General features: G+C 46.0%; 1 protein-coding gene across 3 annotated transcripts; it reads left to right on the top strand.

The window, feature by feature from the left end:
• The first annotated feature begins 143 nt into the window (after positions 1-143).
• On the top strand, positions 144-20,628 carry WHAMM (WASP homolog associated with actin, golgi membranes and microtubules). Of its 3 annotated transcripts, XM_036306235.1 has the most exons (10): positions 144-737; positions 1,661-1,834; positions 4,267-4,417; positions 5,792-5,961; positions 7,406-7,571; positions 10,246-10,433; positions 11,675-11,761; positions 11,976-12,071; positions 15,368-15,860; positions 19,787-20,628. In XM_036306235.1, exons 1-10 carry the CDS (start codon positions 177-179, stop codon positions 20,113-20,115), a joined length of 2,415 nt encoding a protein of 804 aa, XP_036162128.1. In that variant the 5' UTR covers positions 144-176; the 3' UTR covers positions 20,116-20,628. The 3 variants fall into 3 exon arrangements, with proteins under 3 accessions (XP_036162128.1, XP_036162129.1, XP_036162130.1); XM_036306236.1 differs by lacking the exon at positions 11,675-11,761; XM_036306237.1 differs by lacking the exons at positions 11,675-11,761; positions 11,976-12,071.
• Positions 20,629-21,157: the final 529 nt, after the last annotated feature.

Genomic DNA, 21,157 nt, shown 5'->3' on the forward strand with positions numbered 1-21,157 from the left:
GGAACCGGCCAATCCCGGACGCCGCTGGAAGCCTTCCAGCCGCACACAGCCAATCAGAAGCAGCGCAGGAGGAGCAGCGGCGGGCGCTGACGCGATGACGGCCCAGCGAAAAATGTCGCTGCGCGGACGGTCCTGTCGAGGGGCTGAGAGGCGGCCGGGCCGCTGACCGTCGGGCCATGGAGGACGAGCAGCCCGACAGCCTGGAGGGATGGGTGCCGGTCCGCGAGGACCTGTTCCCCGAGCCCGAGCGGCACCAGCTGCGCTTCCTCGTGGCCTGGAACGACGCGGAGGGCAAGTTCGCGGTGACCTGTCACGACCGTACGGCGCAGCGGCAGCGGCGGCGCGAGGGGAGCCGGCCGGGGTCTCCGCCCAGCTGGGCCGGCCTGCTCTCGGCCGCCGGGCTCCGCGGCGCGCACCGGCAGCTGGCGGCGCTGTGGCCGCCGCTGGAGTGCTGCTTCCCGCCGCTGCCCCCGGAAGTGGAGGCGGTCGGCGGCGCCTGGGGCCTGTGGACGCTCGTGTGGCCGGCGCGCTCGGGCCCCGGCGAGGCGGCGCTGCAGGAGCTGTGCGCGCGGCTGGAGCGCTACCTGGGCCTGGCGGCCGAGGGCTGCGGCGGCGCGGCCGTGCGTGACGCGCTACTTCCGGCCGACGGCGGCGCGCCCGACTGCGAGAGCCCGCGCGCCTTCCGGGAGCGCGCCCTGCGCGCGCGGCTGGCGGAGGCGGGCGCGCGGCTGCAGCAGGTACGCGGGCGCGCCCCCCTTAGTGTCCCTGGGCCATCGGAGGGCGACAAGGGAGAGAGGGGGTGTCTTCCAAGGGACCCGGACTGCGGAGGAGCAAGTCCATGGTCCGATGTGGAGGACGGGGCGCGGGGTCACCGGTGCCGTTCACCTGCCGGGAGCAGCCCGGGGGTCTGCGGGGCGCGCAGGAGGTCCAGCGAGGGGACGCATGCAGTTAAATGGGAGCGCAGTTCATTTTCTGCCCAGTGTCCGGAGAAGCGCTCTGCAGAGACGTAAGCCCCCACTCTGTTGGGGGCTTGCTGGCACTATTTTTTTTAAACATATTTTTTATTGATTCCAGAGAGGAAGGGAGAGGGAGATGGAAACATCAGTGATGAGACATCAATCGGCTGCCTCTTGCACGCCCCCTACTGGGGATGGAGCCCGGCACCCGGCCTATGCCCTGGACCTGAATGGAACCTGGGGCTCTTATATATGTTTTCCGATGGTCTTAGGTAACCCCTGTGAAAGGGTCGTTCGACCCCCACAGGGGTTGCGACCCGCAGGTTGAGAACCGCTGCTCTAGCCACTGAGCCACACCAGCTAGGGCTTGGTGGCCCTTTTAACCCGGAGAGCTGAGAGTCTCTGCGCCAGGGAGGTAGTCGGAGGCACCTCTATAATTGCAGCATCTCAAAACCTTCGTCATCAGGAAAGCGGTGGAGAAGCATCATCCACCGTCTACACCCCAGAGATCACCACTTACTATTTGATGAGTCTTTCGGGTCCTCTTTTCTCTGAGTATTTCGTACGCAGTTAAGATAAAACTGTGGACTCTGCTTTCCCCCTGATACATGGGCGTTTAGAGCATGAAGGCGTCTTTCGTTTTGTGTGTTTGGTCCGACCTGGTACTGTCCATCCTTGAGCTTTACCTGCTGTTTGCCTTCCAGATTCTTCAGGGCCATGAAAGAGCCAACACCATGGTGGCGTTAATGGAAGTTTATGCAGAAGAAGATGAAGCATACGAGGAATTTGTTACCGCGGCAACCACGTTCTTCCAGTACTTACTGAAGCCGTTTAGGGATATGCGAGAAGTTGCAGCTTCCTGTAAGAGTGATATTTTGGTATGTTTTCTTTATGTTTTTACTTTATCTGATTTACTGTTTGTCACATGTTATTTCTTTAGTCACATTTAAGATTACATCTGTGTTGGTCTATTAAGTTCACCCTTATGTTTATTTATTTATTTTTCAAATATATTTTTCTTGATCTCAGAGAGAGTAAGGGAGAGGGAGAAGGAGAGGGAGAAACATCAATGATGAGAGAATCATGGATTGGCTGCCTCCTGCACACCCCCTACTGGGGATCGAGCCCACAACCCGGTCATGTGCCCTTGACCAGAATCAAACCCAGGACCCTTCAGTCCACAGGCCGATGCTCTTTCCACTGAGCCAAATCAGCTAGGGCGACCCTTATGTTTAGATGATATTGTAGAGATATTATTTTTAAAAAGTGATGTAAACATGAACATTTTGCATGAGCCATCTTCTTAATACATTCAGATTTCTGCAGACTTTCAAGGGTTAAACACACTCTTTGCTGATGACTTCTTTTTGGATATGATGTTTATTTAGCTTATTTTCCTCCTCTAAGGACACGTGCAAATTTCTGAGAAACAAGATGTAACTTTAAGCAGCAGGGCCCTGGGTTGTCATTCAGTAATTTCATTTAGTAGATGCTGTCGTCACTCTTACTTCGTTGAGCCCTGTGACACTAGTTAGAATAGTGTCATTTCCATCCAGTGTTAAAACTAATTAGTAGCTCTCCTGGGGTCTCACCAGAAACAGAAGACATCGGAGTGATCACCTGATCTCTCCCCTGCCCTGGGCCATCCTCCACACCTGTGACCTCCGCCAGGCTACTGTACTGTAAACATGACATCATCTTTAGATGAAACATGTGTCACTCCAACCTGTTCTGTTCATTATTTCAAATGTCTGTTATTTGGATAATCTTTACTTCCTATATATTTTTTTTCTTTCTTTAAATAATGGCTTTATTGAGATGTAATTTATCTATTTAAAGTACACAATTCAGTGGGTTTTGGTATTTTCAGAGTTTTGCAGCCATCACCACTATCTAATTCTAGGACCTTTTCATCACCCCAAAAAGAAACTCTGTACCCTAATGGTCACTCCCCATTTTCCTCCAACTCTGGGCAACCACCAGACTGCTTTCTGCCTCTGTGGACTTCCCTCTTCTGGACATTCCACCTCCCGTGGTTCATACAATATGTGACCCTTTGGGTCTGGCTCCTTTCATGTAGCATAATGTTTTCAAGGTCCATCCGTGTTGTAGTGTGTATCTGAACTTCATTTCTTTGCATTGCCAAGTAATAGTCACTATAAGGAAATACAACTTACCTGTTGAACAGTTGATGAACTTTTGGGTTGTTTCCACTTTTTGTCTATTATAAATAATGCTGTTATGAACGTTTGTGCTCAAGTTTCTATGTGGATATGTGTTTTCATTGTTCTTGGGTATTTGCCTAGGAGTGGAATTCTGGGATCATATGGTAACTTTATGCTTAACCTTTGAAACCAACTGCCAGACTGTTTACCAAAAGCAACGCCCCATTTTACATTCCCAACAGCAGTCAATGAGGTTTCCAATTTGTCCACGTCATTGCCAATACTTGGTATTATGTCTTTTTTATTATAGCCCTCTGAGTGGATCATTGTAGTTTTGCCTTACATTTCCCTGATGGTTCACCCGAGTGTATTTCTTACATTATTACCTTTGCAGAAGAATTGGATGCTATATGACAGAGTACATGCCATAATCATGAATGTACAGATTTTACGATCTTTTGGGTTATTTTTAAAAAATATGTTTTTATTGATTTCAAAGAGGAAGAGAGAGGGAGAGAGAGATAGAAACATCAGTGATGAGAGGGAATCATTGATTAGCTGCCTCCTGCACACTTAACACTGGGGATTGAGCCCACAACCTGGCATGTGCCCTGACCGGGAATCGAAGTGTGACCTCCTCGTTTGTGGGTCAGTGACGCTCAACCGTTGAGCCACGCCAGCCAGATTCTGTTGGGTTACTGCATTATTTTTTCCCTTTACAAAAGAATCATCGTATTGAAAAGCTTCATGCTCCTTAAAGAAACCATAGCAACAGCTAACACTTGAGTGCTGTGTACCAGGCCCATGTTGAGTGCTTAACAGAGATCTCATTTAAACTGTGCATTATTATTAACAGAGAAACATAACTTGACTGCATTCCTCTCTAGAAAAAGTCACTCTGGTAATGCAAAGTAAAAGTAGGGGTTCTTTTTCCCCTTATGCCCCAGAGAATCCCTTTGACTTCCAGCCACCTTAGAGCCTTGTTCATTCTCAATAAGGAGTTGCTAAATTCATGACACTTTATTGACTGAGTTGTAGCAATAAATGTAGTTGAAATAATCCATGCGACCAGTTTCCTTTCACTTTCCCAATGTCCGTACATTGCTATTCTTTCTTACTTGTGCAATTTTCCGTTCTTTCTATAGAAATCCTTGGGTGAGGATGATCTGGGTCCTAAAAGGATAGCGGCTCTGCAGAAGGAGGCCCAGGAGTGGGCCCGGCAGGCTGACGAAGCGATCGTCTCTATTCAGGATATCACAGTGAATTATTTTAAAGAAACAGTAAAAGCCTTAGCAGGTAATCATCTCAGACGCCACACTAACATATGTGCAATGTTCATTTTATTAAAAACAAAACAAAACATCTGAGTGTCTCTTTAGTACCAGGCACCAGGTCCTGGGGGTTCAGTGTAAGGCTGCGCGTAAACAGACGCTGACCTGCGTGCTGAGGGAGACAAACCTCAGCTGCCTGTTCATCCAGACGCACGGGGAAATGGCAGTGGCAACAAGCCCATGAGGAAGACAAATAGGGGCTCTGAGCTGAGCGAACACTTAGACTCCATCGGAGTGGGCAGCAGGGGCCTTAGAGACGTGGCAGCGGCCCTGGTATCTGAAGGGTAAATGGGACTTGAGATCACTGCAGGGTGAGGGGAGAGTGTTCCAGGCAGAAGTAATAGCACTGACAAAGGCCCTCTGTGTGAGGGAGCCGGGCAAGCGTGGGGACCTCGGAGAACGCCGTGGGGCTGGAACAGAGTGTGCGGGCGAGACCGCAGGATGGGACCCTGCCAGCCCTACGAGCTGGGTAAGGGATGTTTGTCTTTTATCTTAAATCATTGTTGATGGTAGTTCCAAAGAGGAAAAAACATTGTCTGTCAACCAGTTTGTTAAATCATAGTATATTCATTCAATAGACTATCACAGGGCTACTAAGCACGATTCTCTGTTTTATGAATGGCAAGAGTTCCACGATAGAGTAAGTGAAATAAACAAGATATACAGGGTGGGGCAAAGGTAGGTTTACAGTTGTGAATACGTGAAACAAGTTTATCCTTGTTTTATTATTTATTATATTATTTTTTGCTTTATTTATTTTTTTTATTGATTTAAGGGAGAGGGAGAGAGAGATAGAAACATCAGTGATGAGAGAGAATCATTGATCGGCTGCCTCCTGCACACCCCCTACTGGGGATTGAGCTTCAACCGGGTATGTGCCCTAGCGGGGAATTGAACCATGACCTCCTGGTTCATAGGTCGACGCTCAATCACTGAGCTACACCAGCCAGGCTATTCTTTTCTATATGAACAACTATAAAGCTACTCTCGCCCTACCTTGCGAAGAAGTCTAATGATCATGTGGGGTTTTCTTGGTCAAACTATCTCTTTAATCTTGTCTGTCTAGTCTAGAGGTATATACCCCAAAATGTAAGAAGCAATTACAAGTAGGTGAGATTCATGATTATTTGCCTCGTTCTAAAAAACAATCATATCTGAAATTTTATACCAAGGACCATGTATTATCTGTGTGATAAAAAAAATTCATTAAAATAAACTTTCTTTTAAAAAGGATGTGTTTCAGGTAATATGGGAGGGAATAAAGAATTAGCTCAGGATAAAATTTTCACTTCGTAGTGAGCTGTAATTAAGTTTTGTTTTATTCGTTATAATCCGACAGGGATGCAGAAACAAATGGAACAGGATGAGAAGCGGTTTGGCCAGGCTGCCTGGGCCACAGCAACTCCCAGGCTAGAAAGACTCAAGCTCATGTTAGCTCGGGAGACACTGCAGCTCATGAGAGCCAAAGAGCTGTGCTTAGATCACAAAAGAGCTGAGATTCAGGGAAAGGTAAGACACATAAAGGTGACTTTGTTTTAGAAACAGACTTTTATTTTATTTATTATTTTTTAAAATATATTTTTACTAGAGGCCCAGTGTGTGACATTTATGCAGTGGGGGCGGGGGTGAGGGGGTGGGGAGGGTTCCTTATCCTGACCTGTGCCCTCTCGCAGTCCAGGACCCCTCGCTCCTTACCGCCCGCATGCTCACTGCTCCTTAGTGCTGCTGTGGAGGCTCCCCCACCGCTGTGCTCACCAGCTGTGAGTCCAGCTTCTGGCTGAGCGGTGCTCCCCCTGTGGGAGCGCACCAACCACCAGGGGCAGCTCCTGCATTGAACATCTGCCCCTTGGTGGTCAGTGTGTGTCATAGCAACCAGTTGTTCCACAGTTTGGTCAATTTGCATATTGGGTTTTTTTTTTTATATATATATATATATATAGGAAGATTGATTTCAGAGAGGAAGGGAGAGGGAGAGAGAGAGAGAGAGAAACATCAATGATGAGAGAGAATCGTTGATCAGCTGCCTCCTGCACCCCCCCTACTGGGGATCGAGCCCACAACCCGGGCATGTGCCCTTGACCAGAATTGAACCGAGGACCATTCAGTCTGCAGGCCAACGCTCTGTCCACTGAGCCAAACCAGCTAGGGCAGTGGTCGGCAAACTCATTAGTCAACAAAGCCAAATATCAATAGTACAACAATTGAAATTTCTTTTGCGAGCCAAATTTTTTAAACTTAAACTATATAGGTAGGTACATTGTTATTAACTTAATTAGGGTACTCCTAAGGCTTAGCAAGAGCCACACTCAAGGGGCCAAAGAGCCGCATGTGGCTCGTGAGCCGCAGTTTACCAACCATGGAGCTAGGGTGAGACTTTGGTTTTAGATACCCCTTTCCTTCCAGCCAGCGTGAGAGAGCTTCCTTTCGTATTCCAACACCATCTTTTGGTTGGTGAGAATTTCAGGACTAGGGATGCTTGGCCGTAAAGTTTCCCTTTGCTCAAGATGGCTTTGAAATGTTATAAGATTCACTTGATGATAACACTGAGCTCAGCACTGAAGTAGGTAATATACTTTAAAATTCACATAACATTATTTTCAGCGCGACTTTAGAATAGTCAGCGGTGCTTCATTCCAGAATCATAGTCACTTAATTCTTCCCGCGATGTTATGATGTTAAAGCAGAAAACACTGTAAAGACCTCACTGCCATTTGTTTTTCTCAAAACCTGAATGTTTTCATATGTTTCAAGGGTGAGATGAAGTATTGGTAAAAATGCTTAATGGGGCTTTTTTGTTCCATTAAATGAAATTGAAGAGTGTTTCTTCTCAATTTGCTTTTTTATATCTGGTACTGAGCCAGGAATAGAAAATAGCTCAAATGCTTCTGAAGTTTGCTTTCAGTATACTAAATATTTTATCTTGCTCTTATTTTTTTTTCTTCATGAAAACAAGATGGAAGATCTTCCAGAACAAGAAAAAAATATAAATGTTGTAGACGAACTAGAAATAAAATATTATGAAGTTCAATTAGAGCTATATGAGATTCAATTTGAGATATTAAAATATGAAGAAATACTACTTATTACACAGTTGGACTCTATTAAAAGACTTATCAAAGGTAAAAATTATATTTAAAATATATATTAAAATGTTTAAATTACACATTCAAGGAAATACAGACCATGTTATCAGTTACTTCTTGTAAATTGTATAAAATATCTGCTGAAATTTCCTAGTTTCCCTTCAGCATTTTTATTATTCAGATAGTAAATAATATATTCATTGTTAAACATACAGCAAAACAAAGAAAGGAAAACTTATTACCCCAGTTCCATCAGCTGGAAATACTTACTGGTAACAATGTGTTGACTAGCTTGGTAGCCTGATGTATATAAATACCAGTTTCTAAACTAAAACTATATATCCTGTTCAGTATTCTCTTTTTCCTTTAACATATAATAATCATCATTCCATTTCAGTAAGCAATAAAAATTTTCAAAAATTTTAATGGCTGCATAGTATTCCATTATGTGGATATACCAACTGTGATGTTCAGTTTTTCACTGTTGTGAACAGCAGTGTAGTGAAGAACTGTCCTTTAAACATGTGTTTGAGTTTGCGTTTGTGTATAGGACAGCTTATTTCCTTGGAATAACTTTCTAAAGGTGAAATCATTGGGTCAAGGGCAATGCAAAATTTACATTTGACAAATATGTGTTAACACAACACAACAATAATCATTCGATATATATTTTTCCTCATCTCTGTTATTTTCTGATTTCTAAATTTCATGCTACATATGGTCCTCTAGATGGGTTGTACAAAATGACACTCCCATCAGCAGATTATGAAAATACCTGTTTCCCTATACTTTCACCATTCATTTAAATTCTTGCCTAATTGATAGAAAAAAAATGGCATGTTCTGATATTTAAAAAATATGTATACATTTATTGATTGATTTCAGAGAGGAAGGGAGAGGGAGAGAGAGATAGAAACATCAATGATGCAAGAATCATTGATCAGCTGCTTCCTGCACACCCCCTACTGGGGATCAAACCCACAACCCGGGCATGTGCCCTGACCAGGGATGGGAACCATGACCTCCTGGTTCATAGGTCGATGCTCAACCACTGAGCCATGCCGGCCGGGCATTCTAATTTTCATTTATTCCAGTTACAAATGACGTTCAATGCAATTTTGTATGTAGACTGGTCATTTATATTTTTTTTTTATGAAGTGTCTATTCATAGTCTTTGCCAGTTTTTCTTTGTGTTTCCTTTACATATTAAGGCTATTACTCTTATTATTTGTCATATGTTGCAAATACTCCCTGTTGTTTGCTTTTTCTTGCCTTGTAGAAATATTTAACTTTTATGAAGCCCCATCTATTTATCTTTCTGCTTTTGGAGTCACACCTGGCAAAGAAATCTATGGTTTCTGCTTTTGGTAGTATGCCTGGCAAAGTCCTCCTCACCTGAAATTGTCTCAACATTTTACTTTTTTTCCTTATAGTATTTTTATGAATTTTAAAGGGACATTTAGCTCTTTAATCCAGACGAAATTCATTTTGATGTGGGGTAGAAATCTAATCTTTCCCCCCAAGTTGTTAGCAGTCCCAATCACTGATTTTGAACACGTTTTCCACTACTGCTTTGACTTGCTGCCTGTCTCATCTAGAATCGTTACATTTATTTCGACCTATTTATAAATTAATTCCCTTCACTGATTTGCGAGTGCTGGCACCAGACTTCCGGTTGTATCTCAGAGGTCCATTTCAGTGCCTGGTAAAGCACATCCCGCCCCGGTTACTCTGCTGTTCCACACGATTTCTGACTGTTCTCCTTTATTCTTCCAGATGAACTTTAGACTCATTTTCACAAGTTCAAAACAAAAAAGCAAAACACTCGGAATTTTTATTGGGATTGTGCTTAAAATTAGAGATTAATTTGGGGAGAATTGTCGTCTTTGCAATTTTGAATCTTCCCATCCAAGAACATGGTATGTCTCTCCATTTACTTAAGTCTTTTTCTCCCTAAAGTTTCTCCAAGTTTTCTATTTTTTTTTTTTTTGGCATACATATCCTGAACATTTAATTTAATCCTAGGTATTTAAAAAACTTTATAATAGTTTCAGGTTCTAAGCATTTTACACATTTAGGAAAAATTTTATTTTAAAAAAAGTTGATCTGGAAGGATGCATGCCAAATTGTTAGTGTTTTCCTCTGGGAGGTTGGGATTCCAAAGGTTTGGGAAAGGAAGACGAAAATTATATTTTTTATTTTATGTACTTCTGTAGGGCTTGATTTTGTTAATAGCATGCATGTATTGAAAAATCACCATGTAATCAAGATTGTATATCATTAAGGCTCCTCAATAATATACTGCTGGTAGAATGTAAGCTGCCTTTCTGGAGGGCAATTTGATGATAGTTATCAAGAATCTTAAATATTCATCTGCTAAGCAAGTAATAAGAAATGGACACAAAGGTCTATATTCTGAGATGTTCATCACAGTGAAATTGCCAACAATGGAACATTCTAACAACAGAGATTATTTAACTTAAAGAATACTGTGTTGCCATTAAAATTATATTTCCATCACATGGAAAATGTTCTTTTAGAACTGTTTATTGATATGTGTAGCTATATAAGTGATGTGTGTGCGTGCGTGTGTTTCTCCCTGGGTGGTGGGATTACACGTGATCTTTACTTCTCTTACATTTAAGAGATCTTATGCATAATTTTTATAATAACGCATGTCTTTAACAAATCATTAAATATGTATTTTTAGATAAACAGGATGAAGTTGTCTATTATGACCCATGTGAAAGTCCAGAGGAACTTAAAGTCATTGATCCCGTGAAGGGGCTGCAGGACCATGAGGATTTGGAGATGAAAGCGCTCGGCCGGCAGTGCCGGCAGCTGGAGCGCCAGCGGGGCCGGATCTGCACCAGGAGGGCCCATCTCAGGAACAGGAAGGTGGGCGCTGGGCGGCTTTGCTTTCTTTCCCTCCCAGGCATTTCTCTGCTGTGAAAGATAAAGGCGTGGGAATAAGGCTTTTACCTGATTTGTGTGTGTGTTGATATGGATATCATAGCTGCAATTCCAATATATTTGCGAGTTTTTCTTAAAATGATTTTTTGTTTCTTTGGGGATTTAAGCTTTTTTCATACTCTCTAGATTTTTAATTCATTCAACAGCTGTTTGTTGAGTGCCTATTACATACGCGGGTATTTTTTTAAATCACAATAAGTAAAAACTTCTAATCAGCTACAGTGAATTCTAAAATTTCGTGCAAATTGTTGATTATAAAATCAGAGATAATATTTAGCTCATTTCAATCCTTATATTCGGTGATTTTTTCTTAATTTTAATAAACTCCATCCTATATAATAAAAGGGTACTATGCAAATTGAACGACAAAACGACCAGTCACTATGACGTGCACTGACCACCGGGGGCAGACGCTCAATGCAGGAGCTGCCCCCTGATGGTCAGTGCGCTCCCACAGGGGGAGAACCACTCAGCCAGAAGCCAGGCTCATGGCTGGCAAGCACAGCGGCGGTGGTGGGAGCCTTTCCCTCCTCCACTGCAGCACTAAGGATGTCCCGACTGCTGGCTTAGGCCCGCTCCCCTTGGGCTTGCCCTGAGGGCTCCCGGACTGTGAGAGGGCACAGACTGGGCTGAGGGACACCCCCGAATGCACGAATCTTGTGTACTGGACCTCTAGTGATTGTATAAAACGGTAACATGCCAAGAATGGCTAAGCATCATTGAAATGTAGTTTTTAGTATGATTTTTCAGGTATTTGTAAGTTGCATGTAGGTATGTTTGGAAGTACAATTACTATTTTTAAAACATGGGGAAATGTGCTTTAAACAGCAGCATTGAAATAGATTCTTCGGGCACATCCCATTTAAGAATGGGGGACCCTTGCATATCCTCTCATTTCCCCTTGGTTGGAGAGTTCACTATTTCATCTCTTAAAGCACTAAATCTGTGGCCTTCTGATCAGACACAGCTGATTCCTGCAAGTGCCCATCAGCTCCTATCACAGAGTAGAGGAGGCAGCAATATCATTGAGCCTCTCGAGACACTCCTACTCATGAATGAATGCCTTACATGGCAGCCCAAATGCAGTGCTTTTTTCTTTTAACCTTTTATGCTACAGCCCATGGCGATAGTAAAAACCATGTAGGTGATTTGTATTCTCCCACCAGGATCAGTGCAAAGAAAACCATCGGCTCCGATTGCAACAGGCTGAAGAAAGTATGAGATATTTTCATCAGCACCACAGTATTCAGGTGGTGAGTAGTTAAAGAAAAATAGTTTAGATTTGCATAATGTGACACACTGGCTTCACTGGACCTGCGGCTGCTGCCTCAATCCAGGGCCACTGCAGCCCATGCCTGCAGACACAGTGGTGGTTGGAGGGGAGGTGATAATGTCGGGTTATGGCCCCTTGCTCTCTCAAGACTTTTATTTTAAAGAATTTACAAATACATACTTGTTTAAATTTAGAAAAGAGACAAGATAAAAGAGCAGGAGCAAAAGAAAAAAGAATGGATAAGCCAAGAACGCCAAAAGACACTGCAGCGATTGAGAGCATTTAAAGAGGTAAGTTCCAGAAATAATCGCCTTGCCTACGCTTTCTGGAGAAATAATTAAACATCACCCATCCTCGGAGAAAAGTATGAAGCATGAGCAGATAGATCATTTGGAACACAGGATGTTCCCCAAATGCCATTATTTTTAATGTATAGATAGAAGCCAACAATATTAGAATATCGAGCACATTGCCACATGCTCTCCCCTCCTGGTATTTGTTAATCTGCAGGGAAAACTGAAAAAGTTAAATTACCCTCAACTTTAGCTGGCTTTTCCTCATTTGCAATAAAGAATTCTTTAAAATGCAACCAAGGGAACTTTGTGACGGAAGGATAGTTAAATGCTCTATTACAAGTGAATAGGGCCCTCGCTGTTTGCACAGTGGTCAGAGCATCGGCCCTTGGACTGAAGGGTCACAGGTTCGACTCCGTTCAAGGCATGTACCTCGGTTGCAGGCTTGATTCCTGGCCCCAGTTGGGGTGCATGGGGGAGACAACCAATCAATGCGTCTCTCTCACATCAATGTTTCTCTCTCTCTCTCAAGTCAATAAACATATCCTCAGGTGAGGATTTTTAAAGAGTGAATAGGTTTTTTTAAAAAAGGGAATAGTTACTTATTTAAAAATAACATTAAAATATAAACCTGTTCTCATCACACATCCCTGCATGCACCATCATAATAAAGACTGAAGTTTATTGTTGTCCCCGAAGAAAAACGAGCCCCCTCCAGACAAGCCTCTGGAATAAGGCCCTAAAGGTGTGCTCTGTGGTCCCAACGAGAAAAGTAGGGGCCACTGGAGTGAAAAACCATGACAGACACTACTCTGGCCATTACCGAGTGCCTCCCATCCCAGGCGCGGTGCTAGGCACTTCGTTCTCACCTACTTGTTGAAACGACCTTGTAAGAGACTCTCGTCCCCACTTTGCAGATGAGTAGCCGAGGCTCAGAGTGGTTCCAGGACGTAGCTCCAGGCTTTACAGAGCTGTGTCTCTAACCCCTGAGCCACAGCAGGGACTCCCAACCTGGGCAGCACATCAGAAGCACCTGGGAGCTTCTAAAAAGTACGAATGCCCAGACACACCTCCCGAGATTCTAGACGGGGCCTGGGCGGGAATGGAAGCAGGAAGAAGGCACGGGAGGGGAGCTACATGGGTACCCGCAGAAGAGAGCAAATGGCTGGGGAGTAACGTGGTGAGCTGTCAGCACAGGGTGGTTAGTGGAGTGGAATTAGTGTGGGGAGGGGGCTCGAGGGAGGCCAGCCAGCTCCTTAGCCCTGAATCGGTCAGACAGGTCAGTGATCAGCTTCCAGGCCGAGATGGTGCGGAGGTGGGAGGTGGGACAGATGGGAGGTAGGAGAATCAGGCACCTAATTCTCAGCAAGCGGGAACAAGGAGGTAAAAAAAATCGAAACAGTTGACCTCAAATGGGTTTAAGTTTCAGGTTTTTTGGTCCAAAAATAAAACACCGGTGGGAAGGAGTGTGTGTGTGATTCAAATGGAGGGGAAAGGGCCTTGAGAACTGAGTTGCTTTCCGTTTAATGTGAATCACTTGGGATGAAGCTGCGGAAGACCTCACGAGTTTAGGGAGAACAGTAGCATCCTTTGTAGACGGAACTCCGTGTACCAAGAAGTGCCACAGTTGAAGGGGACAAAGCCCGAGCACATTTGGAATGAGGCGGGAACAAGACGGCCCGTGAAGTCCTGTGACGTGTGGTACTGGCGGAGCCCAGACAAGTTGTTTTTAAATATTTCAAAGGGCTCTTGGGAGACAAGGATTTCATTTGTTCTGGGTGAGCCCTCAGGGAGGCAGGCTGCCCAGCCATCTCAGACAGAGACCACGCTGCCCGGTGCACGGAGGGAACACTCGAGGCTTGGGGAGCCCTGACCTGGGGGATGGTTGGGCGACCCCTGGAGTCTGGCCGGTTTCTGGGGTTCTGTTCTACTCGCCTACTCTCTTGCACTGAAAACTGCAGGGTGGTGGCCACATCCGTGAGGTGGGGGGCTTGTGGCCACTGCGTTGTTGTTTGTTTTGAAACGCTTTAGAACAACGTGGGAGAGACAGAAATACTCTGAGTTTATCATGAATTGCCATTTTGTGTGTGTGTTAAGTTTACACGTAAACTTCAGTGTTATAAAATTGGTGTGTATGTTTTTGTAAAATATATTTTTATTGATTTCAGAGAGGCAAGGAGAGAGAGAGGGAAACATCAATGATGAGAGAGAATCATTGATTGGGTGCCTCCTGCACGCCCCCTACTGGGGATCGAGCCCACAACCTGGGCATGTGCCCTTGACCAGAATCGAACCCGGGACCCTCAGTCCACAGGCTGACGCTCTATCCACTGAGCCAAACCAGCTCGGGCTGTTTTTTGTTTAAGTTTATAATCGTAGTATTCTATTGTATACATCCTAGTTCATTGTAATGGCCCTATAGCATTAATATTCGATGTTTTATTGGCTGATCAGTGCCTTCATTAGGGACCTACACCCCTCCAGATTAGTTCTTTGTAAGGTTAGGTTTTTCTTTATCCAATGAACACCTGAGGGACCAGAACTTTTAAAATTCACATTTTTAAATTACAAAATTTACTCTAAGCCTAAATATTAGAGAAAAGAAACATCCATAATTCCTGTTATGACTGTCATTTTGAGGTCCACTCTGCTGGTATTTTTCATAGATGTGTTTTTTGTATGGTTATAAATTTAATAGCGCATCATCTGTATTTTTCCAGGCTGTTTCACAGACTTTGTACTGTTTATGATTTTTTGTGACTGCCTAATATTTTAAATTAATTCACCATAATTTTTTCAGCTAACTTCCTGGTTCATATTTAGTTTCTGAGTTTTCAAACTAAAAATATTCTGATGAATATTTTTATCTATAGTATCCTCCCATATCTATTTTATTAAAGAAAAAGCATTATATGAAAGGGTATAAATGCTTATTATTCCTTTAAAAAATTTTTTTATTGATTTCAAAAAGGAAGGGAGAGGGAGAGAGAAACATCAGTGATGAGAGAAAATCACTGATCAGCTGCCTCCTGCACGCCCCACACTGGGGATCCAGCCCACAACCCAGTCATGTGCCCTGATGGGAATTGAACTGTGACCCCCTGGTTCATAGGTCGATGCTCAAAAGCAAGTACTTATTCTTTAATAGACTTAGTGGTTGCAAAGCGGGAAGGAGCCGCTTTGTGAACTAGGACAATCCGTGCCCAGCAACTTCGTGTTCATTGTGTACAGAGTCCCGGCATTTTGATGGTTTGCGTTTGTGGCAAGTTTCTCACAGCAGCTTTCACTTTCAGAGATGCCCCGGCCGGTCTGCACCAAGGACCCCTTGCCCAGAACCCGACGCTCCGGACGTGCCAGGTGGACTGGCCCAGCGGACCTCCTCGCCCACCTCTCAGGGAAAGGCGCTTGTCCGTCCGTCCTCCAGGAAAACCAGAAGTGCTCCCTCCTTCGAAGCTAGCAACGTGAAAACCCCCAAGTGCCAAGACTGTCCTGGAAATATCCCTGTCCAGATGGCTGTTCCAGCTGGTGACCAAACACAGTCCAAACCCAGTGAGGAGCTGTCACTGCCGCCCCCACCGCCGCCCCTGCCGCCGCCTCCCCCTCCCCCACCTCCACCTCCGCCTCCACCAGCACCTCCGCTCCCTGCTTCGTCCTTTTCTTCTCAATCTGCGAATCATCAGAATTTACACCTCAGGACTTCAGTAAAAGATGACCAGCCACTCCCTCTCGTGTGTGACTCGCCTGCTGAAAGGCAGCGTGACTCCTCAGGCCATTTTAAATGTCCAGGTAATCCTCCAGCATTCTGTGCCTGCGCTCAGTGGGTGGCTGAGCAGTTGAGCATTCTCGCTTTAGCAGCCATCATCTTCACATCAAAATCTTTTCCAGAATTCTCTGCAATCTTAAAATAGTCCGGTACTTGCTGCCTTAAATGTTATCTTTTGGGGGGGAAATTAGCATAGCCTAAATCAGTTTGATAAACGCTACCTCATCTGGAACAAACCACCTTTATACATTTAATGGTCACAACACGACTTGGGATCTCTGAGGTGATTTTCCGTTTCTTAAAACTTCAGTGTGTGTCTGATTTCTGCTACTTGCCTATTATTCAGTGTTGCTTTGAATCACACTTTGTTGTCCCTTAGAAGCCTTTACAGAATTGACTGTGGCATCTTTTTAAATATATGTGTGTGTGTGTGTGTGTGTGTGTGTATACATATATATACATATATATATATATATATATAGATAGATAGATGATAGATAGATAGATAGATAGATATATGTGTGTATCACACTAGAGGCCCAGTGCACAAAATTTGTGCACTCGGGGCGGGGGGGTCTCTCAGCTCGGCCTGTGCCCTCTCACAGTCTGGGACCCCCTCGGGGGATGACTACCTGCTGGCTTAGGCCTGCTTCCTGGGGGGGATTGGGCCTAAGGTGGCAGTCAGACATCCCTCTGGCAGCCTGGGAGCCCTTGGGGGATGTCCACTTGCCAGCGAGGATCAGGCCTAAGCTGCAGTTGGACATCCTTAGCGCTGCTGAGGAGGCGGGAGAGGCTCCCACCACCACCGCTGTACTGGCAGCCGTCAGCCTGGCTTGTGTCTGAGCAGAGCTCCCCCTATGGGAGCACACTGACCACCGGGGGCAGCTCCTGCATTGAGCATCTGCCCCCTGGTGGTCAGTGTGTGTCATAGTGACCAGTCATTCTGCTGTTAGGGTCAATTTGCATATTACCCTTTTATTATATAGGAGTGCCTGGCCAGCCTGGGTGAGTGGCTGATGACTGTTTGCAGGCTGGCAACAGCCCCTTCAGGCTGGGGGTCCCCGCTGGGGTGCCTGGCCAGTCTGGGTGAGGGGCTGAGGGCCATTTCAGGCTGGCTAAGCCCCCCAGCGGGGACCCTCACCCCATGAGGGTGTGGCCAGCCTGGGTGAGGGGCTGATGGCTGTTTGCAGGCTGGCCACAACCCCCAGCCACCCAAGCTCCCAGTGGAGGCTGGCTGGAAGCAGGTATCTGGGATTTGTTTGTCTTCTATAATTGAAACTTCATTGCCATGAGTGGAGGCCACATCCGGCTCAGGACAGGCAGGAAGCTTGGCTTGCTCCTGCTTGCTCCAGCTGTGTGGCTGCCGGCCACCATCTTGGTTGGGTTAATTTGCATATAGTCGCTCTGATTGGCTGGTGGGTGTGGCTTAGGGCGTAGCGAAGGTATGGTCAATTAGCATATTTGTCTTTTATTTGTGTGTGTGTGTATATATATATATTATTGATTTTAGAGAGGAAGGGAGAGGGATAGAGAGATAGAAACATCAATGATGAGAGAGAACCATTGATCAGCTGCCTGCCCCACACGGGGGATCGAGCCCACAACCCAGGCATGTGCCCTTGACTGGGAATTGAACCTGGGACCCTTCAGTCCATAGGCCAATGCTCTATCCACTGAGCCAAACCGGCCAGGGCTGACTGTGGCATCTTAAGCAGAAGATTGGTTGGGAATTCTTGTAGAGGAATATTAGTCAGAATATGGAAGACGCTTCCTGTGACTGACCAGGAGACTGAGAAACCTTCCTGTGGGAAATCTTTCAAAAATGAAGTGGGACAAATACACGAGGGCTATAGTGCTAACTCTAATCCTAATTAAGGTTTAGACGTCGACTACTGAGGACCCTGGCTTAAATCAGCCCAGACTCTAGCCGAATGCCGTGTGTGTGTGTGTGTGTGTGTGTGTGTGTGTGTGTGTGTGTAAGAGAGAGAGAGAGAAAGAGAGAGAGAGAGAGAGAGAGAGAGAGAGAGAGAGAGAGAAATCCTAGCAAAATGCTGTGTACATTTGTTTTCAAGACTAAGCTTGAGCCTCTCTACCTAGAACAGGCACAGGTACTGTGAGGTGATGTGAATGGCAGAAATACAAGAGTTTCATACTGTGGTTCTGGATAATTGAGCGTTTTGGTTATTCTGAGGTCAAGGTGTAACTACCTAGAACCAGGTGCAGATGAAAAGTCCACGCTCTCAGGTGGAGACCCCACGGCCCCGCCATGGGATTTGCAACAACATTTATTTACTTATATATTTATTTTTTTAAGGCCGCCTGCACACCCCCTACCCAGGCATGTGCCCTGACCAGGAACTGTAGCATGACCTCCTGTCCTGATTCATAGGTCGTCGCTCAACCACTGAGCCACACCAGCCGGGCACAATAACATTGTTTAAATGGGGAGGGACAGCATGCATGCTGGTGCCTCGCCTGGAGTCTGGCTGTGGGTGCCTCATTCCAGCCTGGTTCCCAGGCACACAGTGAGGGGAAGCCCTGTGCACCTCCCATACTGCCTCATTCCGCAGACAAGAATAAGGAAAAAATGCCCCTGGCTGTGAACTGCCCTCTCACTCCTAGAAGAGGACCATAGTAACAAGTTATAGGGTTCAGGTAGTATTTTTTGTAATCCTCACCCGAGGATATTTTTCCATTGGTTTTTAGAGAGAGTGGGAGAGATAGGGAAAGAGAGAAACATCGACGTGAGAGAAACACATTGATTGGTTGCCTCCGCCCAACCAGGTGGGGAGGAGCCTACAACCGAGGTACATGCCCTTGATCAAAATCGAACTCGGGACCCTTTGGTCCGCAGGCTGATGCGCTATCCACTGAGCTAACCGGCTCAGGCGAAATAGTATTATTTTCAGCCATCACTTGGCCTCAGTCCTGAGCTAGAAACGACTCTTCATCTTGAAGCCTCCCAGGGAGAGCCCTGAAGGCGGCCCCTCTCTCCAGCCGGTGGCCAGGGGTCTCCCCAGCCAGGGTCTCACGGCGCCAGAGTCAAAAACAGCTTCTACTCACAGGCTCTGGAACGCTGATCTCACTTGTATTTTGACAGCATTTCACACCCTTGAGAATAGAGTGTGTAAGTTACCTCGGTAACGTGGGTGGATTGAAGACGCTGCAGGGGAGCCGTGCCAGGGCCGCCCCCGCGGGGCTCATTGAGCTGCTGATTAAAGTTTTACCTCAAGCCTCCTCATGTGTGGAAACCTCCCCGCTCATTGTCACACTGACTCCTTAGTCATCACTGACTAACACCCAGAGCTGAAGCGAGAGAAACACAGCAGGGTACGTTTTTCAAGTAGATTTCTCTCCAAGTGGGAAGGGACATGGAGGAGGTGGAGGGTCAGAAGTATCTAAGTCACCCCCATGGGATCGGATGATGCACCCCAGGCACCCGAACCCCCCTCAGGGTCACATGCCAGTGTCACAGCCGCCTCCTAAGCAAAGGTGTGCACGGCGGTGCCTGTCAGTTGCTAGTGGTGCTCACGACAGAACATCAGCGATCGAACTATCCTGGATTCTGTTTAAAGCAGTGATGGCGAACCTTCTGAGCTCGGCGTGTCAGCATTTTGAAAAACCCTAACTTAACTCTGGTGCCGTGTCACATACAGACATTTTTTGATATTTGCAACCGTAGTAAAACAAAGATTTATATTTTTGACATTTATTTTATATATTTAAATGCCATTTAACAAAGAAAAATCAACCAAAAAAAGTGAGTTTGCGTGTCACCTCTGACATGCGTGTCGTAGGTTCGCCATCGCTGGTTTAAGGGAATGGTGATCGTCCGTATAAATCGTGGCGTTAACCGCTGTGTGACTTAACACCTTGAACTAATACGAAGACGCCCTGGCACCTCAGGGGAGAGAATGACTTCTTGATGTTACCTGCTGTGTTTGCTCAGTTTCAGGGTCCATGGACGAGGTGCTGGCCGCCCTGAGGTGCGGCAGAACCCCGCTCCAGAAGGTGGAAGTGACCGCGCCGGCCCCTCCCTGCACCTCCATCAACGAGCACATCCTGGCGGCCATAAGGCAGGGCGTCAAACTGAAGAAAGTGCACCCCGACCTCGGCCCCGGCCCCGGCCCCAGCAGGAAGCCAGCCAGCGACCTGGAGCGGAGCATCAAGGCCGCGCTCCAGAGAATCCAGAGAGTGTCTGCCGACTCGGAGGAGGAGGAGGAGGACGAGGGGGAGGAGGGGGAGGAGGAGGACAGCCCCGGGGAGTGGGACCACTAGCTCTTCTCCAGGCCGAGGGCTGCGTGAAGCCACGGGGCCAGGCCTGCTGCTGACAAGCACATGAACAGGGTCGTGTGGCCACGTGACACCCGGAGACCTGCAGGGCCATGGGCCATGGGCCGGGCGGCAGCTGCTGCTTCATGTTGTGGCTTTAGGACCCGAGGGTGGAGAGGTGGTGGCCGCACACACCAGACCGTACTTGGGATCTGAGAACCCGTAGTGAGTCTTGCTGGCGTAGAGACTAGTATTTATTTCTCACCGTGGATGTTCTAGATCATTCCCTCACTTGAAAACCGTTTACGGATGACGGCATGTGGTGGCAGCACTAATAGACTACTGACTGAGTCCTGTGTGCGTGCGTACAGCTTTCCTCAGATGTAAAGGGTGAATGTGAACATTATTTTAGCAATAATCAACAAATTGCTTATATGTAGAAATTAGTTTAAATGAAATGTATTTTATGTATCAAGCACTCTATAAACTCACAATAAAGGACTATTTCTAACGTATCATGTCACTCATAAGAAATGAAAACAGCTTGACTAGCGTGGCTCAGTAGTTGAGCATCGACCTATGAACCAGGAGGTCAGGGTTCAATTCCCAGTCAGGGCACATGCCTGGTTGCGGGCTCGATCCCCAGTGTGGGGCGTGCAGGAGGCAGCCAATCAGTGATTCTCTCTCATCATTGATTTTTTTTTTTCATCATTGATGTTTCTATCCCTCTCCTTTGCTCTCTGAAATCAACACAAATATATATATATATATTTTGCCGAAACAGGTTTGGCTCAGTGGATAGAGCGTCGGCTTGCGGACTGAAGGGTCCCAGGTTCGATTCCGGTCAGGGGCATGTACCTGGGTTGCGGGCCCATCCCCAGTGGAGGATGTGCAGGAGGCAGCTGATCGATGTTTCTCTCTCATCGATGTTTCTATCTCTCTCCCTTCCTCTCTGTAAAAAATCAATAAAATATATTTTTAAAAAAACAAAAACAAATATATATATATATATTTTAAAATGAAAACAGGAAATCTTAACATATGAGAA

Source organism: Myotis myotis, unplaced genomic scaffold, assembly GCF_014108235.1.
Source record: "Myotis myotis isolate mMyoMyo1 unplaced genomic scaffold, mMyoMyo1.p scaffold_m19_p_40, whole genome shotgun sequence".
Lineage (NCBI taxonomy): Eukaryota > Metazoa > Chordata > Mammalia > Chiroptera > Vespertilionidae > Myotis > Myotis myotis.

What these genes read in the sequence shown, in the direction of transcription:
- WHAMM (XM_036306235.1), top strand. Translation starts at nt 177, where the DNA reads ATGGAGGACGAGCAGCCCGACAGCCTGGAGGGATGGGTGCCGGTCCGC. An exon ending in AACAGTAAAAGCCTTAGCAG is followed by an intron (nt 4,418 to 5,791) that starts GTAATCATCTCA and finishes ATAATCCGACAG; the next exon opens with GGATGCAGAAACAAATGGAA. An exon ending in GATTGAGAGCATTTAAAGAG is followed by an intron (nt 12,072 to 15,367) that starts GTAAGTTCCAGA and finishes TTTCACTTTCAG; the next exon opens with AGATGCCCCGGCCGGTCTGC.